Source organism: Scyliorhinus canicula, chromosome 12 (assembly GCF_902713615.1).
Source record: "Scyliorhinus canicula chromosome 12, sScyCan1.1, whole genome shotgun sequence".
Classification (NCBI taxonomy): Eukaryota; Metazoa; Chordata; class Chondrichthyes; order Carcharhiniformes; family Scyliorhinidae; genus Scyliorhinus; species Scyliorhinus canicula.
Genome location: NC_052157.1, coordinates 145535823 through 145554242, shown reverse-complemented (window position 1 = coordinate 145554242; position 18420 = coordinate 145535823). Strand labels below are relative to the sequence as shown.

General features: G+C 46.4%; 2 protein-coding genes across 3 annotated transcripts in view; one reads left to right on the top strand and one right to left on the bottom strand.

Annotated features, from left to right (window-relative positions):
* dusp14 (dual specificity phosphatase 14) overlaps positions 1-18420 on the bottom strand; it is a 38541-nt gene that overhangs the window by 15688 nt on the left and 4433 nt on the right. The window contains exon 2 of one of the 2 annotated variants that reach the window (XM_038814392.1): positions 7629-7834. The exons of the other annotated variant lie outside the window; for it this stretch is intronic. The gene's annotated coding sequence lies outside the window, so the exon portion shown is untranslated. The remainder of the gene's footprint in view (positions 1-7628; positions 7835-18420) is intronic. 2 annotated transcript variants of the gene reach the window in all.
* On the top strand, positions 15698-16891 carry LOC119974334 (involucrin-like). The gene has a single exon (XM_038813105.1). The coding sequence runs from the start codon at positions 15698-15700 to the stop codon at positions 16889-16891; it is 1194 nt and encodes a 397-aa protein (XP_038669033.1).

Sequence of the window (18420 nt, the reverse complement as noted above, 5' to 3'; positions counted from 1 at the left end):
AGAGTTAAGACAGGTATTTGATCGACAAAGGGTCAATGGTTACGAGGGGTGGACAGGAAGGTGGAGTTGAGACTACAATCAGATGAGCCATGATTTTATTGAATGGCGGAGCAGACCTATAGGGCTGAATGACCTATTGCTGCTCCCAGGTGCTATGTTCCTATATCACCACTGCAATAATAACCAGATTATTATATAGTAACAGTGACTGCGGGATAAATACTGACCAGCACATGGGAGGATAACTCATGAGGAGATTAGCATGTTCGGTGGCCATAATGGCCGGACAGTCACAGTGCCGGACGAGTGGGATTAGGGCCCGCCAGAAGTCTTCAATGGATTCACCAGGGAGTTGAGAGCGAGTGGCGAGTATGTGCCTGGTGAAGAGCGTGTCCGCTTTCTGCGCGTAGTTCTCTTTTAGGAGTGCCATGGCTTCCGCGTAAGTCGGGGCGTCCTGGATCAATGGGAACACATTTGAGCTCAACCTGGAATACAAGACCTGTATCTTCTGAGCCTCCGTCGGTGTGGGGTTCACTGCGTTGATGTAAGCCTCGAAGCAAGCTAGCCAGTGATTAAAGTCCTTTCTGGCGTCGGGCGAGTTCGGATCCAGCTGCAGGCGATCTGGTTTGATTCTGATATCCATCTTGTTGAAAATCTGACTGCAATAAATTGATGCACGATCAACTGCATAAAGACTAAAGTTGGGTACAACTGTGGCTTTATTGCAGTCAGATGCGTGGCCTCCTGCTGCAGCTGGCGAAATGGCAGATCAGTGGAGGACACGCATATTTATACGCCTCCTACTGGGCGGAGCCAGCCAGCAGGGGCTACCGGCGAACCTGCAGTACAGGTTCTACCTTACATCCCCTAATACAGGTGTACAGTGGTTCACCACAGGAGGATAACTAAAATCCATACTATCCATAGATACTCCTCTACCCTTTTTCATTGTATGCCTTGGAGCTTTTATGCCCCACCCGAGGGGGCAGATAGAACCAAACATCTCATTGGAAAGGCAGCAATTCTGACATTGCTGAAAAGCACTGGAATGCTCCAGTCTCTGAAGTGGGATTTGAACCCACAAAGCTCTGACTCAGAGGAGACGATGCCACCCACTGAGGCACAGCTGACACACTGACTAATGCATCTCGAACGGTCAAAGCCACAGGCAGTTTGCTTTGAGCCAGGATCACCTGGGCAGTGGGTGCCCTCGACCAATTACTAAAACCAAATTAGAACACTCCTCACCAGAGGGACACGGTTACATTTCCAGCTCATTAAAATGACAGCACACTGCTTTCAAAAATTCACACTGTTGGACGGAAGGCAATTTTAGTTAACCTCCCGCTGTGCAAAAACTTCTTTCTCCTCAAATTCCTGATCTAATTAGATCAGGTATTTAACTATTGGGAAATGGAAGCATTGTAGAAATATGGAACTCTGCTAGTCACTCCTTTCCTCACTGATATATTGTATGTTTAAAACGATAAACTGATCCATTAGGATAGGTGGAAAGATCATTGCCTTCAGTTAAATATACCAGAATAAGAGGCCACAATCATAATATTTTTATTCATTTGTGGGATTTGGGCTTCGCTGGCTGTGCCAGCCCATCCCTAATTACCCTTGAGAAGGTGGTGGTGAGCTGCTGCAGTCCATATGGTGTAAGTACACCCATAGTGCTGTTAGGGAGGGAGCTTGCTTTTGACCCAGTGAAACTGAACGGCAATGTGAATTCAAGTCAGGATGGTGCGTGGCTTGGAGGGGAACTTGCTGTTGGTGATGTATCCGTGCATCCACTGCCTTTGTCCTTCTCGATGTTACAAGTCCCTGGATTGGGAACTACTGCTGCAGTGCATCATGCAGGTGATACACACTGCAGCCAGGGGCAGCGGTGGTGGAGGGTTAGTGGGTGGGGTGCCAATCCAGTGGGCTGCCTTGTCTTTGATGGTTTATTGAACGTTGATGAAGCTATACTCATCAGGAAAGGGAACAGTGTATTCCTGACTTCTATTTTATACATACTGAAAAGATTTTTAAAAAATAAATTTAGAGTACCCAATTATTTTTTCCAATTAAGGGGCAATTTAGCATGGCCAATTCACCTACCCTGCACATCTTTGGGTTGTGGGGGCAAAACCCATGCAGACACGGGGAGAATGTGCAAACTCCACACAGACAGTGACCCAGGGCCGGGATCGAACCTGGGACCTCGGCGCCATGAGGCAGCAGGGCTAACCCACTGCTCCACCGTGCGGCCCTTAATGTACCTGAAAAGATTAGGAGAGTTGCTCACTGCAGAGCAGAACATCCCTCTTGTTTCTGGTCGTTGGTGACCCCAGGATGTTGATGATGGGGAAGGGAATATGGTGGAAATGCTACTGAACATCAAGGGGAGATGGTTGGAGTTGCTGTTGATGGAGATGGCTATTGCCCGCCATTTGTATGGCACAAATGTTACTTGCCACTTATAAATCGAAGCCCGAAATGTTGCCCAGGTCTTGTTGCAGGGAGTACGGACCACTTAATTATCTGAAGAGTTGCGAATGGGAAACGTGAAATCATCAGCGAGCATCCCCACCTCTGACCTCATGATGGAAAGAGGGTAATTTATGAAGCCGCTGAAGATGGTTGGACCTCTCGCTCTATCCCGAGGAATTCCTGTAACAATGTTCTGGGGCTGAGATGATTGGTTGCAACCATCATGGAGAGTTTTCCTTTGTGCCAGGCATGACTCCAGCCAGTGAAGCACCCTCCCACTACCCATACCCCACCCCCCAATTTTACACTAGCTCCTTGATGCCACGCTCAAGGGCAACAACTCTCACCTCATGTAGAGTTCCACTCTTTTGTGCAAGGCTGCGTACGGGCCAAATGATTCCCTTCCAACCCTTGTTGTGGACGCTGTCAACTTCAAATGGCTGACTTACCACGTGTAGTATTTGTTTTAGAGTTTGCAGGAACAAGTCACCCAAGAAATACAAGGGTAGGGAGGAAACAAATAAAATTAATCTTTATTGGCAAGAGGGCCCCCCCCCGGTTTGTCTGAACCATTTAGAAAGGAATTGCCTTGCACCAAATAGGTTCAGTGTCATATTTCCTTTCACAAATAAACGAAAGCAGTGGGCCTAAAATTTAATCCGCATTACAGAGGACATTGCTGGTGCTCCGTAAAGTGCCAATGTCTGTGCAGTGAGTTACTAAAGGTCAATGCTCCAGTGGATTCGTGTGGGGGCATCCCAAATGTTATTGTTTTGTACACAAGAAGTGAAAGGGTTTTAATCTGCCAGTGTTGCTATACGGCTTGTCACTGGAGTATTGTGCACACACTCATAACACACACACACACACACACACACACACACACACAGAAAGGAAAAAGCAACTGAGGATATGGGGTGGGGCAGCTTTGTTTGGGGTTTCGGCACAAAAGTCAGTCAACAGAATCTCTACAGTGCAGGAGAAGGCCATCTGGCTCATCGAGTGAAAGAACACTTCATCTGGGCCCACTCCCCCACCCTATCTCTGCACCCCATAACCTAACCCGCACATCTTTAGGCTATGAGTGGAAACCGGAGAAAACCCACACAGACACGGAGAGAACATGCAAACTCCACACAAACATGCAAACTCCACACAGACAGTTACCCAAGGTCAGAATCAAAGCCGGGTCCCTGGCGCTGTGAGACAGTGCTAACCGCCCTGACTATGTGGAGTGCAGTCCAGCAGTGCCTAAGCATTCCAGTTCCCTATCCATTGGGAGTTTCCAGTTATTTGTCTAACCCCTCAGAAATTCTGAGATTGACTGACTAACTGGGGTGCTCTTTCCAACGGCCGGTGCAGACCCGATGGGCCGAATGTGCTCCTTCTGTGCTGTAAATTCTATGATTACCCACTGCACAGTGAAAGGCCCAGGAAAGGGCCCTGAAACAACAAGGAAAGGAGACCCGACCCAGACAGAAATGAATATGTAGCGTAATCGACACAGTCACCCTTACAGTGTGTATACTGTACAATACGTAAAAACTTCAATTAAAATATTGCAAAATAGCTTAAAGAGAGGGCCGGGGAGGTTATTTCTCATGTTGGGTTTTGCAAATTGTATCGGGTCTGCATGGATTTGTTTATTTTGTATTGTATAAAATTTAAAAAATAAATTCTGAGATTGATTTGGAAAGCCCGTTGTGGTGAGGCGCTCCTGATAACACTTTGCATCAAAATAAATTATTTTACCAATTTGTTTCCATTAACAATCCAGAGCTTATGCTTGTTGTCATCCATTCAGGGAGCAGAGGAAGTAATCATTACTGTTCACCCCTCGCAAGTCATTCATAAATAATTCCCATGCGCCCTATTGTCATGGGCAGCACGGTAGCATTGTGGATAGCACAATTGCTTCACAGCTCCAGGGTCCCAGGTTCAATTCCAGCTTGGGTCACTGTTTGTGCGGAGTCTGCACATCCTCCCCGTGTGTGTGTGGGTTTCCTCCGGGTGCTCTGGTTTCCTCCCACAGTCCAAAGGTGGATTGGCCATGATAAATTGCCCTTAGTCTCCAAAATTGCCCTTAGTGTTGGGTTGGGTTACTGGGTTATGGGGATAGGGTGGAGGTGTTGACCTTGGGTAGGGTGCTCTTTCCAGGAGCCGATGCAGACTCAATGGGCCGAATGGCCTCCTTTTGCACTGTAAATTCTATGTTAGTCTAAATCAAATCAAACAATCCCAACGATGGCCTGTTCAGTCTGTGGACTGATGCTGGTGGGTCATTGCAGAGACATGAATTTGAGCAAAGTGTTTCAGACTGGTGTTAAAGATGCACAGGTGGTTCAGAGCAGGTTTACTAGATTGAGAGCTGGAATGAGGACGTTACATTGTTAGGAAAGGTTGGACAGACTGGGTTTGTGAGGGGTGACTTGATTGAAGTATGAGGTCTTGAAAGATGAATGTGGAAAGGATGTTTCCTCTTGTGGGCGAGTTCAGAACTAGAGGGCACGGTTTTAAAATTGAGGTTCGCTCTTTTAGGAGATTTTTTTTTTCTCTGAGGGCAGTGCGACTTTGGAATTCTCTGCCTCAAACAGCAGTAGGCGGGGCAAACATTGAATATTTTTAAGGTGGAGGTCAACAGGATATTTTGAGGCAAGTCAATTGGGGGTAGATGGGAATTTGAATTCAAAACAGATCAACCATGACCTTAAATGAATAGCAGAGAAGCCTGGAGGAATTTCTGCTCAATTACGAATGTTTGCGGCAGAAATTCAGCTTTTAATGTACGAATTTCCTCACAGTTTATGAAACCCTAGGATTATATGAGGGATGGGGAAGGGAATACTGTATCCCCTCCCCGTTCATAAATGGAAGATAATACAGGGACCAACTACATACCTTCAAGGAGTCCTGGAACAGGATGTCCATTGTTGTTCCAGATGATGGGGGTAGCTTTAGAAAAAGGTCCCGAAATGTTGCTAATTTTGTCACAACAAATCAAATTTGCTACAGTACTAGAGAGTGAGAATGAGTTGAAGAACTACCCCAACTGTGATGTATCCGCACCCATTATTGAAGCGGCTCGCAGTGGTTTACTTAACAGTATGCAACCCTTCACAATGTTCTTCTCACTAACAGGCAATCAAAAAGAAATACGTTGCCTACGTTGTCAGAGGGGTGAAAATGAATTGGAGCATTGAGTGCCAATGTTGACAGTTCATTCTCCAACTGAAACGGAGCAAGAAGAAGTTCACGAGGAAGGTCCAATGTAATTGATAACAAGCTCATTTCCTGAAAATGGCTCATTTGAACTGGAATGACGTGACAGCTGTACAAGTAGATTTACAAATATTCAAATGGCTAAACTTTTTAAAATCGGCTTCAATATTTTAGATTTCTTTTGGAATGGCTGGTGTCTTAACATTAACTGCCCCGTCCTCTCCCCTGTTGAGTAAGCGGTAAGTGAACAATAAGTCATTTGTTGATCATTGGCCGCTTCATCTGACTTTAGCACTTTTTCTCCAAACTAAAGCCTTTTTATAATCTAATTTGGTTAAAACTAAATGAAGTTGGAACCCTCCTCCACATCATTAATGCCCACTTTCTAAATAATTTGTGTTTTTTTTTGTTGCACAGAGGAGCTGACACAAAACTTTGATGAATTCTACTTTCTACAGGAAGGTAGAGGAAAAGAAATATGGCACTTTTTAAGGCCACCTCCAAGTCATTGACAGACAATTAAGGGCTCCTCAATCTTTTTTTTTAAATTTTAGATTACCCAATTATTTTTTCCAAATAAGGGGCAATTTAGTGTGGCCAATCCACCTACCCTGCACATTTTTTGGGGTTGTGGGGGCGAAACCCACGCAGACACGGAGAGAATGTGCAAACTCCACACGGACAGTGACCCAGAGCCGGGATCGAACCTGGGACCTCAGCGCCGTGAGGCAGCTGTGCTAACCACTAGGCCACCATGCTGCCCTAGGGCTCTTCAATCTTAGTCACCATCGATGCCGTGAAGGCTGGAGGCTGACCGTTGAGGGCCATTGGAAGAGACGGGTGGAAATAGAACGAACAGCTAGCTAAAACCTGCGGGCCCAGAGAAAACGAGGCCAGCAAATCCTGTAACGTCTCTGCCCAGTCTTCCTTAGCAGCAAATGCGGCAGAGGCTGCCATGCCACAGTGGTACGCCTGAGCCACACCAGGTAATGCTCAACTCCAGAGTTGGCCACAACAGTGCAAACCACAATCTTACAAGACAGAAAGCTGCCAACAGCAACACTGATGCAATGTAGGAAACATGGGTGTTCAATTTGCACACAGCAATCTCCCACAAACGGCATTGTGATAATGACCAAACAATCTTTCCGGGTAACACTGATTGAGGGATATTAGACAGCAGGGATAACTTCCCTCTTCTTTGAATTAAGTGCCAGGGGGTCTTTTACATCCACTCAGGATGACAGATGGGGTTTTATTTGAACATCGCTTCACGATTTGGCACCTCCAACACTGCAGTGCTCCCTCAGCACTGGACTAAAATGGCCATTTTGTTCTCAAGCCCTGGGGTGAGACCTTGTGACTAAAACACAAAAAGGCATCATCAACTGAGCCACGTATGAACCGCCTTATAAATCAGTTTTCTTCCTTCCACTCCTGAAGGCTTTCAACTCATCCACTCCGCATCATGTTCTAGTATCTTGCTCAAGTGATCGAGGGGGTACACTCCATTCCAGCATCTTGAGTGTATAATCTAGGCTGACCTTTCAAAGATGAACTGAGGGAGAGTTGCATAAGAAAATAAGAAATAGGACACTTGACACTTCCAAGCTCGCTCTGCATTGATAATAGCTGCATTTCAAGATTCTATGGCATTATACTTGAAGAACTGAAGAGGTCCCCAATACTTTGGCCAATATTCAACCTAAACCAATCAAGTGGCCATCTTCATTACTGTTGGGTCCAGCTCACCTATTGTGTCTGCTCCTTGCTACCTTGGGTGACTTAAGCATCACATTTAGACCCTTGCCCCATTTCCTGCCATGTACCAAAAAACAAAATCTCACGGTTAATCAGGGGTAAAATCCAGGAAATCTTCCTCTAATCCATGATCAGAACTAGACCAGGATACTTTTGGAATTACTTACTTGAACCAGACGATCAAAGATTCCAGCAGCAATTTCAAAAGAATCTCATTGTTTTACAATCCTGAAGGATGTAGAAGCATCCCACGCGGATTCATGTTCGAATATTTAGCACCTCTCGGATTGACACTGGATTAGTCCCGTGAGATTCCATCATGTGTCATTTTAGCATGACCAATCACCAACACTTCAAAAAAAAGAGTTCAGGGCTGCATTAAAACAGAAAAGAATTATATGCAATACATTCAAATTGGAGAAAATTAAATTCTCTTGGGAATAAATATACCCAGACCCAGGAGAAAATCATCTCCATACAGAACATCAGGAGTTTCCGGTCTTGTCAGATTTCATTCATAGCAATTAGACACATACCCGTGCCATGGACCCAGGTTTGATTCTGTCCTTGGATGACTGTCTGTGCGGAGTCTGCACATCCTCCTCGTGTCTGCCTGGGTTTCCTCCGGGTGCTCTGGTTTCCTCCCACAGTCCAAAGATGTGCAGGTTAGGTGCGATTATGGGGCAAGATCTGAGGGGACGTGGGCCTAGGTAGGGTGCTCTTTCAGTGGGTAGGTGCAGGCTCGATGGGCTGAATGGCCTTTTTCTGCACTGTAGTGATTCTATGAAACTGCAGGTGTTGCTCTTTATAGTCACCTTCTCCACACCCTGACACAAAGTGGATTTGATCAAAGAACGCCCAGGATAAATCTGGGAATTTAGAATTCAACTGCTGCTTTTATCACCTGTCTTATTTATTTCCAAAAAGGTTAAATTCAATCCAAACGAGGATAAAGTGTCGGGCAATATTTTATTGCAAAATATCCAGCATAGAAAGTGTCAATTCGAGTCCTCCAAAGGATGCAGTTGCAAATTCCAGAGTTCTAAGTTAAACAGAGGATCCAAATGATTGTGCAGTTATCTCGCTCTCTCTCCCCTCCCTCTGTCTACAACTGCTGCAGATAGGCTGACTCTCTATAAAACAGGGGCACTTCCAGCACAGGAGATGACGCATTTCCCCGATGGTGCCTGCCACCATTTTGTGTTGACCTGTGCAAACTCTCTTTGACAACAGCAAATTCCACAGCCAAACCACAGAAGCAGCTTTCGAGTATAAACGTGGCATCAGTTTGATCCGTCGCAATCCAATGGACACAAAAACACAGGAATGAGCCGAACATCCAGCAAATAGCATTCCCTGACCAGGTGGGCAACTGCTAATGTTACACGGCAGCTTGGAGACGTACTCTGCTGAAGTATGTTGCTAAGAGCGGAGAGAGACCTCTGTAGCTGATCTGATCCCCGTTATAACTGTATGCGAGATAATTCTACCATGACAGCGAAGCAAGAACATCTTTCATTTATTTCCCAGCACTCCTAATCCCCTGTTACTGGATTTGAAAAAAAAACAAACACAGTGCAGAAAAGGTTTCGGGCACAACTATACATTTATCTTGTTCACAATCCGGTTTATACTAATGAAAAAGATCCACTATAGCTGCAGCATTGTGTCACTGGACATGAATGAATGGCATCTAACATATCCTGCTCGCCATGCTGAGTCGCCCAATCGAGTGTCCATAAATGGAACTAACACCACCCTTCTACTTCTCACCACAGGCATCCTTACTGAAGCCTTAGCAACAGAGATTACAGAGATTACATGCATCGCCGCCTCAATCAGTTAACATCCGATTCCCTGCTGGGAGCAGCACAAGGTCCCTGCTTTGATTTTGAAAGCCGTAACTTAGTCCAGTCAGAACTTCAATGATTAACTTTTAAAGTATGGAGTGGCCAAAAGAAAAATAGGAAACAACGTAGTGCTCGAGATCTATCGTCTTTGGTGATATTGGGCGTGGTTTAACCACCGCTTTGCGCCCAGCACGGATCTGGGCACGCCGGGTAAATAGCAGGAAAGGCCAGAATAGAGATTTGCGCTGGACGTGAACCAGTTTGCAATTCCCCCGGCCCACTCGCGATGGGATGCTCAAAAATGACGAGCATATCATTAACCCTCATTTGCTTTTATTTTAATCTCAATTAGCGAGATTGAAGTCGAATGCAGCGCCTCCTGGGATTTAGCCAACTCCCCAGTGGGAAGTCACGCGGGTGTCGTTTAGTCAATTTCACCCTCCGACTGTGAGCAGCTTCTAGCTTCAAAGCTGAAGACTATTTCAAATGAGGATTTAGCTTTCGTTAGTTATGTAAGCACTTCACAGCTGCTCACAAGGTTGTGTTTGCTGCTTGCTCCTGCTGGCGGCTGCAGATGCCTGGAGGCTTCTGTTGCTGTTTTTTTCTAAGGTACCTGGGTCCTGGAACACCGGGCTCAGGGCGACGTTCGAGTCCAGACGGCAATCCAGTTTGAAGCAAGAAGGCGCTGCGGGACATGGTGCGCAACATTGATCCAAATGAGCCACCTGATGAGGCCACTGAAGAAATACTTTTGCAAATAGTTGGTGCTTCTGTTGCTGGAGTGGCGCGTGCTGCATGTACCTGGCACGTCACCATGGGTTTAACACGCTGGAAGTCAAGGATGTTCTACTGCGCCTTGAGTACCAGTGGAATATGTGGATTCCAGGATTTGGTCCCAGTGAGATTGGTCCGTGTGTGGGGGGGGCGGGGGGGGGACACAGCAGTGGTTCCTGGACAGAAAATGGCCTTGATACGTGGAACAAATAACACATTGATGGACAGACCATTTCTATAACAAGTTTCTGGACATGTTAACACCTTCTCAGGCTTGTTCTCCATTTCTGTTGAGGAACCTGCAAGAGGTGATACCGTATGTGTTTTGTTTTGTGAAAATGAGCTGATATAGCTTTGTACTGGTACCAATATGGAACGGTGACGCTTCCTTGTTCTTCAATGGTCAGTGTGAAACGCTATGTAGATGATTTTCAAATCTTTGTTGCTGTTGACCATTTAATAAACAAAATACTCTCCAAGTGCACACGCCATGTCTCAGAGGATGATTAGTGCATTACATGTCAAGCAACCTTTGATGCCTGAACTCAAAGAGCGTCAATACCATAGAGGCAGCTGCCAATAGGCCTTCAGTACTGGGCATTATCTCACAACTAAAGGGTGATTATGTGGATCAGGGGAGGGCACCTGAGCATGGTCTCCATAATGTTCCTGGTGGGGGTCTGGGGGCTCTCGATGTGTCCACGGGCGAGTGTGCACAGCAAGGTTTGCCCACACAACTGTTTGGTACTCAGATAAAATGGGACACACAGGGGTGGGCTACGCTTGTGGGACCCGGGATGAGATTCCGAACTGACTGTAGGTCTATCTCCTTCTCCAGGTCCTTACAGATACCAAAATGGTTGTTGCTGTTGGTCACGCAGTGGCAATCAGAGAAGGCGGCAGCAGTAACGATTCAGGCTGGAAGTGGCATCCCATGTACAGGGGGCCGCTGCACACCCAGCAGCCCACCAGGCTGAGGATGAACCTAGAGGGGTAGACCAGCGACGGCCCAAAGTCTTTCAACGAGATGAGGGTAGCGTGTGCTGCAGAATGCGCCGTCTCAGGACAGATACAGCACAACACCCGTGCCACCTCCTCGCAGACTTGGCGTCCCGTGAAGGAGGTGATCATCCACTCCCAATGGCTGGAAAGATCACTGCTGCCCTCAATTTCACACCACTGTGTTTTCCTCACCGTGACAAGGTGAGGAATACTCTGCCAACCATGCCCAAAGTGATACTTACGAATTTTTCAGTTGAATTTTTCCATTGATTCGTGCCCATTGTACGCGTTGCCTGATAAAATATTCAAGGATTCTGTGGAAGAGGTTTCCACAGACTCACAACCCTCCCTATCTCGTCTTAAATAAGCCCTCCCCATCTCGTCTTAAATGAGTGACCCAGGGCAGCATGTTGCCACAGTGGTTAGCATTGCTGCCTCACGGCGCCACGGTCCCAGGTTCGATCCCAGCTCTGGGTCACAGTCCGTGTGGAGTTTGCACATTCTCCCCGTGTTTACGTGAGTTTCGCCCCCACAACCCAAAGATGTGCAGGCTAGGTGGATTGGCCACGCTAAACTGCCCTTAATTGGAAAAAAAATTATTTTAAAAATTATTTAAAAAATTAATGAGTGACCCCTTATTTTTTTTAAATATATTTTAGAGTACCCAATTATTTTTTCTCCAATTAAGGGGCAATTTAGCGTGGCCAATCCACATAACCTGCACATCTTTGGGTTGTGGGGGAGAAACCCACGCAGACACGGGGAGAATGTGCAAACTCCACACGGACAGTGACCCAGGGCCAGGATTCGAACCCGGGTCCTCAGCGCCGCAGTCCCAGTGCTAATCACTGCGCCACATGCCGCCTTCAAAGTGACCCCTTATTTTTAAACAAACAGTGACCCCTAGTTCTACATTCTCCAACAAGAGGAAACATCTCCACATCCATCCTGCCAATCCCCTTCACGTCTAAGATATCACCCTCAGCATTGCACTTTACTGCCCCATGGCCGATTTTTGCCAATAGTTTAAAAAAAAGACCTGGAAACATCAGATCCCAACAGGTGCTGCACAAATTTCATTGCAGCTTGACCCCAACAGGCACCCAGCCTTGATCTGCAGGTTGCAACCCTAACCCTAACCCTAGGTGAAAGAGCAATTAATCAGTCACTGGACACAATGTCGTTTCAGCCACTTTATAACAGTTCCAATGACAGAGCCCAACTCCGACACGGGTCTCATGATTTCCTCAAATGAGGGCCAATTTTCCTGAGAGCAGTGTGATTGTGAACCAATTAACTCTTCAGTCCTATACCAGAATCACACAAGAATGGCTCTTAAAGATCAGCGATACGCACGTTTAAATACGACTTAGAATATGCACCAGGTAATCAGTAGGCATATTGATGTTTTGATTCTCGAATGTTTTTCGCCTCCAAAAGAAATTGTCAAACGATACCGTATCCATCCAGGCTAATCGATCATTCTCAACTCTTGTATGGTCACTTCATGCATCATCTGGGTTTGCACAGTAAGAAGTCTTACAACACCAGGTTAAAGTCCAACAGGTTTGTTTCAAACACGAGCTTTCGGAGCACGGCTCCTTCTTCAGGTGAATGGAAAGGCTTGTTCCAGAAATGTTTATATAGACACAGTCAGAGATGCCCCGGAATGCGAGCACCTGCAGGCAATCAAATCATCAAAGATGCAGAGAGAGAGGTAACTCCAGGTTAAAGAGGTGTGAATTGTCCCAAGCCAGTTCAGTCGGTAGGCCTCTGCAAGTCCAGGCTTGTTGGTGGGGGCCGAATGTAATGCGACATGAATCCCAGATCCCGGTTGAGTCCGCATTCATGCGTGCGGAACTTAGCTATAAGTTTTTGCTCAGCAATTTTGCGTTGTCGCGTCTCCTGAAGGCCTCCTTGTAGAATGCTGACCCGGAGATCAGAGGCTGAATGTCCTTGACTGCTGAAGTGTTCCCCAACTGGAAGGGAACAGTCCTGCCTGTTGATAGTCGCACGATGCCCGTTTATTCGTTGTCGCAGTGTCTGCATGGTCTCGCCAATGTACCACGCTTCGGGACATCCTTTCCTGCAGCGTATGAGGTAGACTACATTGGTCGAGTTGCACGAGTATGCGCCGCGTACCTGGTGGGTGGTGTTTCCACGTGTAATGGTGGTGTCCATGTCGATGATCTGGCATGTCTTGCAGAGATTACCCTGGCAGGGTTTTGTGGTGTTGTGGTTGCTGTTCTGAAGGCTGGGTAATTTGCTGCAAACAATGGTTTGTTTGAGGTTGCGCAGTTGTTTGAAGGCCAGTAGTGGGGGTGTGGGGATGACCTTGGCAAGATGTCCATCCTCGCTGATGATGTGTTGGAGGCTGCGAAGAAGATGTCGTAGTTTCTCCGCCCCAGGAAAGTACTGGACGACGAAGGGTACTCTGTCAGTGGTGTCCCGTGTTTGTCTTCTGAGGAGGTCGGTGCGGTTTTTTGCTGTGGCGCGGTGGAACTGTCGATCAATGAGTCGAGCGCCATATCCCGTTCGTACGAGGGCATCTTTCAGCATCTGTAGGTGTCTGTTGCGCTCCTCCTTGTCTGAGCAGATCCTGTGTATACGGAGGGCTTGTCCATAGGGGATGGCTTCTTTAATGTGTTTCGGGTGAAAGCTGGAGAAGTGGAGCATTGTGAGATTATCTGTGGGCTTGCGGTAAAGCGAGGTGCTGAGGTGACCGTCCTTGATGGAGACGAGTGTGTCCAAGAATGGAACTGAATTTGGAGAATAGTCCATGGTGAGTTTGATGGTGGGATGGAACTTATTGATGTCATCGTGTAGCGGTGGCATCTCCACATCATCTGGGTTTGACTCTGCAGGAGTTTATATCAATAAACTGCAGGTCACAAGACAGGCCCAGACTCAGATGAGATGACAACAGAAAAGTACTCCTTGGTAACGTCGACCTCACTGCTATGGAACCCTGAACTATGATGACTGGGAGAAGCTGACAAACACATTGACTTCTTGTGGATAAGCCCCCTTGACAATGACAACATCGATAATATTAAATATTTTTATGCTACACAGGTTTCCTGGTCATTGACTTCAGGAAGCAAAGTATCGTACACACCCCTGTCTGCATCAATGATACCAAAGTGGAGATGGTTGACAGCTTCAAATTCCTAGGTGTGCACATCACCAATCTTTCCTAGTCCACCCACATCAACGCTACAACCAAGAAAGCACAGCAACACCTATACCCCCTCAGGAAACAAAGGAAATTTGGCATGTCCGCATTGACTCTTACCAATTTTTACAGACGCACCATATAAAGCATCCTGTCTGGCTCCATCAAAGCCTGGTATGGCAACTGCTCGGCCCAAGACCATTATTACAGACGCACCATATAAAGTACACTGCCTGGCTGCATCACAGCCTCATATGGGAACTGCTCGGCCCAAGAGCGTAAGGAAGTAGAGTTGAGAATACAGCCCAGTCCATCCCGCAAACTCATCTCCCATCCATTGACTCTGTCTACCCCTCCCGCAGCCTTGGGAAAGCGGGCAGCATAATTACAGACCCCTCCACCTTGGTTATTCTCTCTTCCAACCTCTTCCATCGGGCAGAAGATACAAAAGTCTGAGAACACATGCGAACAGATTCAAAAACTGTTTTTTCCTCCACTGTTACCGGACTCCTGAATGGTGCTCTTATGGACTGAACTGAACTCTCCAAGCATCTTATCTACTGTATAGTACTACACTCCACATGCTTCATCTGATGTCTAAGTCTTTACATTATGTATCTATCATATGTTTTTCATGTATGGAATCTGTCTGGACTGTAAGCAGAACAATACTTTTCACTGTACCTCGGTAAACGTGACAATAAACCCAAATTCTGCGAACAATATGTTTACGCCCAGTCACGTCTACGTCTTCCAATATGAAGTTTCTATTTCCACATTTGTAATGCAATCCTCTCCTATTTGAACTGGTCACGCCGCTGTACCTATGTGCCATGTACAGAAGAGATTTACAAGAATAGTCCCAGCGATGAGAACATTCAATTAGGAGGATAGATTGGAGAGGTTGGAACTGTTCTCCTTGGAGGGAAGAAAACGAAGAGGAGATTTGATAGAGATGTTCAAAATCATGAGTGGGCTGGGTAGAGTAGACAGGGAGAAACTGGTCCTGCTCGTAAAAGGATCATGAGCGAGAGGACACAGACTTAGAGTGATTTGCAAAAGAAGCAAATATGGGGGGAAAAAAATGTCTTCACACAATGAGTGGTTCAGGTCTGGAACAAGCTGCCCGGAAATGTGGTGGAAGGCAGGTTCAATCGAGGCATTCAAGAGGGCATTGGGTGAATATCTGAATGGAAACAATATGTAGGGGTATGGGGGAAAGGCAAGAGAATGGCACCAAGTCACGATCTTCGTTTGGAGAGTCAATGCAGACAGGATGGGCCAAATGGCCTCTTTCAGCACCGTAACAATTTGGTGATCAGAACTACCTCATTACAAATCTGAGAGATATGGTTCAATGATTCTCCTTCCCCCAGCCTACCTTCTAAAGCCATTTAATCCAAAGCCGATTCCAGGCCCTGACTGCCCATGTGCAATGCCATGGGAGTTGCCCAGTGTAGGTTATCTGAAGCTGGAGTTGCCCAGTGTAGGTTATTTGAAACTGGAGTTGCCCAGTGTAGGTTATTTGAAGCTGGAGTTGCCCAGTGTAGGTTATTTGAAGCTGGAGTTGCCCAGTGTAGGTTATTTGAAGCTGGAGTTGCCCAGTGTAGGTTATTTGAAGCTGGAGTTGCCCAGAGTAGGTTATTTGAAGCTGGAATTGCCCAGTTTAGGTTATTTGAAGCTGGAGTTGCCCAGTGTAGGTTATTTGAAGCTGGAGTTGCCCAGAGTAGGTTATTTGAAGCTGGAATTGCCCAGTTTAGGTTATTTGAAGCTGGAGTTGCCCAGTGTAGGTTATTTGAAGCTGGAGTTGCCCAGTGTAGGTTATTTGAAGCTGGAGTTGCCCGGTGTAGGTTATTTGAAGCTGGAGTTGCCCGGTGTAGGTTATTTGAAGCTGGAGTTGCCCAGTGTAGGTTATTTGAAGCTGGAGTTGCCCAGTGTAGGTTATTTGAAGCTGGAGTTGCCCAGTGTAGGTTATTTGAAGCTGGAGTTGCCCAGTGTAGGTTATTTGAAGCTGGAGTTGCCCAGTGTAGGTTATTTGAAGCTGGAGTTGCCCAGTGTAGGTTATTTGAAGCTGGAGTTGCCCAGTGTAGGTTATTTGAAGCTGGAGTTGCCCAGTGTAGGTTATTTGAAGCTGGAGTTGCCCAGTGTAGGTTATTTGAAGCTGGAGTTGCCCAGTGTAGGTTATTTGAAGCTGGAGTTGCCCAGTGTAGGTTATTTGAAGCTGGAGTTGCCCAGTGTAGGTTATTTGAAGCTGGAGTTGCCCAGTGTAGGTTATTTGAAGCTGGAGTTGCCCAGTGTAGGTTATTTGAAGCTGGAGTTGCCCTGTGTAGGTTATTTGAAGCTGGAGTTGCCCAGTGTAGGTTATTTGAAGCTGGAGTTGCCCAGTGTAGGTTATTTGAAGCTGGAGTTGCCCAGTGTAGGTTATTTGAAGCTGGAGTTGCCCAGTGTAGGTTATTTGAAGCTGGAGTTGCCCAGAGTAGGTTATTTGAAGCTGGAGTTGCCCAGTGTAGGTTATTTGAAGCTGGAGTTGCCCGGTGTAGGTTATTTGAAGCTGGAGTTGCCCAGAGTAGGTTATTTGAAGCTGCCTGTTCCACAAGCCCAACTACTTCGAACTCTACACATTTACTAGTGATGCCCATTCCATGGGCTTAAGTAACGCCCGTGTTTCTTTTCTCCCATGACACAATGTATACATTTGGCCAAATTCAGAGACAGTACTAAACCGGGAAACAGATTTATCGCCCATTGATTTATTGCCCATTGTGTTCACGGCAGCTGAATAAGGACGGACCCAGTCTAATCCTATGTTCCACCTCTTGGTTCATTGCCCTCGAGGTTACAGCACGTCAAGTACATATCCTGGTTTTAAAAAAAATAATGCGATTACGTTTCTGCCTCCAGCGAGTCAGGCAGCGAGTTCTAGAACCCCAATCATCCTCTGGCTGAAAAAAGGATGCTCGTCATTTCCCCTCTAAAACTGCCACCAATTTATTTAAAATCTATGCCCCCTGGTTAGTGACTTCGCGACAAAAAGAAATAGGTCCTGCCTATCCATGTCATCGAGGCCCCTTAATAAAAAGGACCAGTTTAACATGAGATAACAAATGAAGGGATTGGATAAAATGTGTAATTGGACAGGTAAAACTTCAGATCAGATGTAAAGCACCTCCTGCAGGAAGAATAATTGGGCGAGTCACATGTCACACTAGCTATGGATGACTCTGACCGAAACTCCAACTCATTAATGTGTCCCAACATCGCTGAGCAGGGACAACAAAGCAAACAAAATGATGAACTAAAGTACAAAACAGAGGAGGTTATATTGAAATTGTAAGCACGTTGGCAAGGTGCACTTTGCTGTGTCTTAATTATTGGTCACTGAGTCACAAGGCAAACATATGGTTTTAGGTCGAAATCAGGTAGGAAAATAGATGCAAAATAAAAACAGAAAAAGCAGAAGAAATCTCTCAGCAGGTCTGTCAGCAACTGTGGAGAGGGAAACAGAGTCGGCGTCAAGTCCATACGACTCCTCTTCAGAGCTGAAGAGGGGTAAGAACGTGATGGATTTGTGCTATTGAAAAATAAAGAGGGGTGCGGGTAGGTGGAGAAAAATTAGAGGTTAGGGCAGGAGAGAGTAAAAGACAAAGATGCCGTGGAGCACATCACAAAAGGTGTGGTAATGATAGGGTCCCAGGTTCGATTCCCGGCTGGGTCACTGTCTGTGTGGAGTCTGCACGTCCTCCCCCTGTGTGCGTGGGTTTCCTCCGGGTGCTCCGGTTTCCTCCCACAGTCCAAAGATGTGCGGGTTAGGTGGATTGGCCATGCTAAATTGCCCGTAGTGTCCTAATAAAAGTAAGGTTAAGGGGGGGTTGTTGGGGTTACGGGTATAGGGTGGATACGTGGGTTTGAGTAGGGTGATCATGGCTCGGCACAACATTGAGGGCCGAAGGGCCTGTTCTGTGCTGTACTGTTCTATGTTCTATGATAGTTTTAAAGTACTTTGGCCCAGAGTAGGTGTCAATAGCAGAATAAAGGTCAGCACCAAAAGCCAAATGTGCACCTGATGTTCTCCTGCTGACCATCCACTTTTCAGACCAGAAAATAGACAACTGGAGATCTCCCCATCTTCCCAAATGGGCACATTTTGCTTTCTCTCAA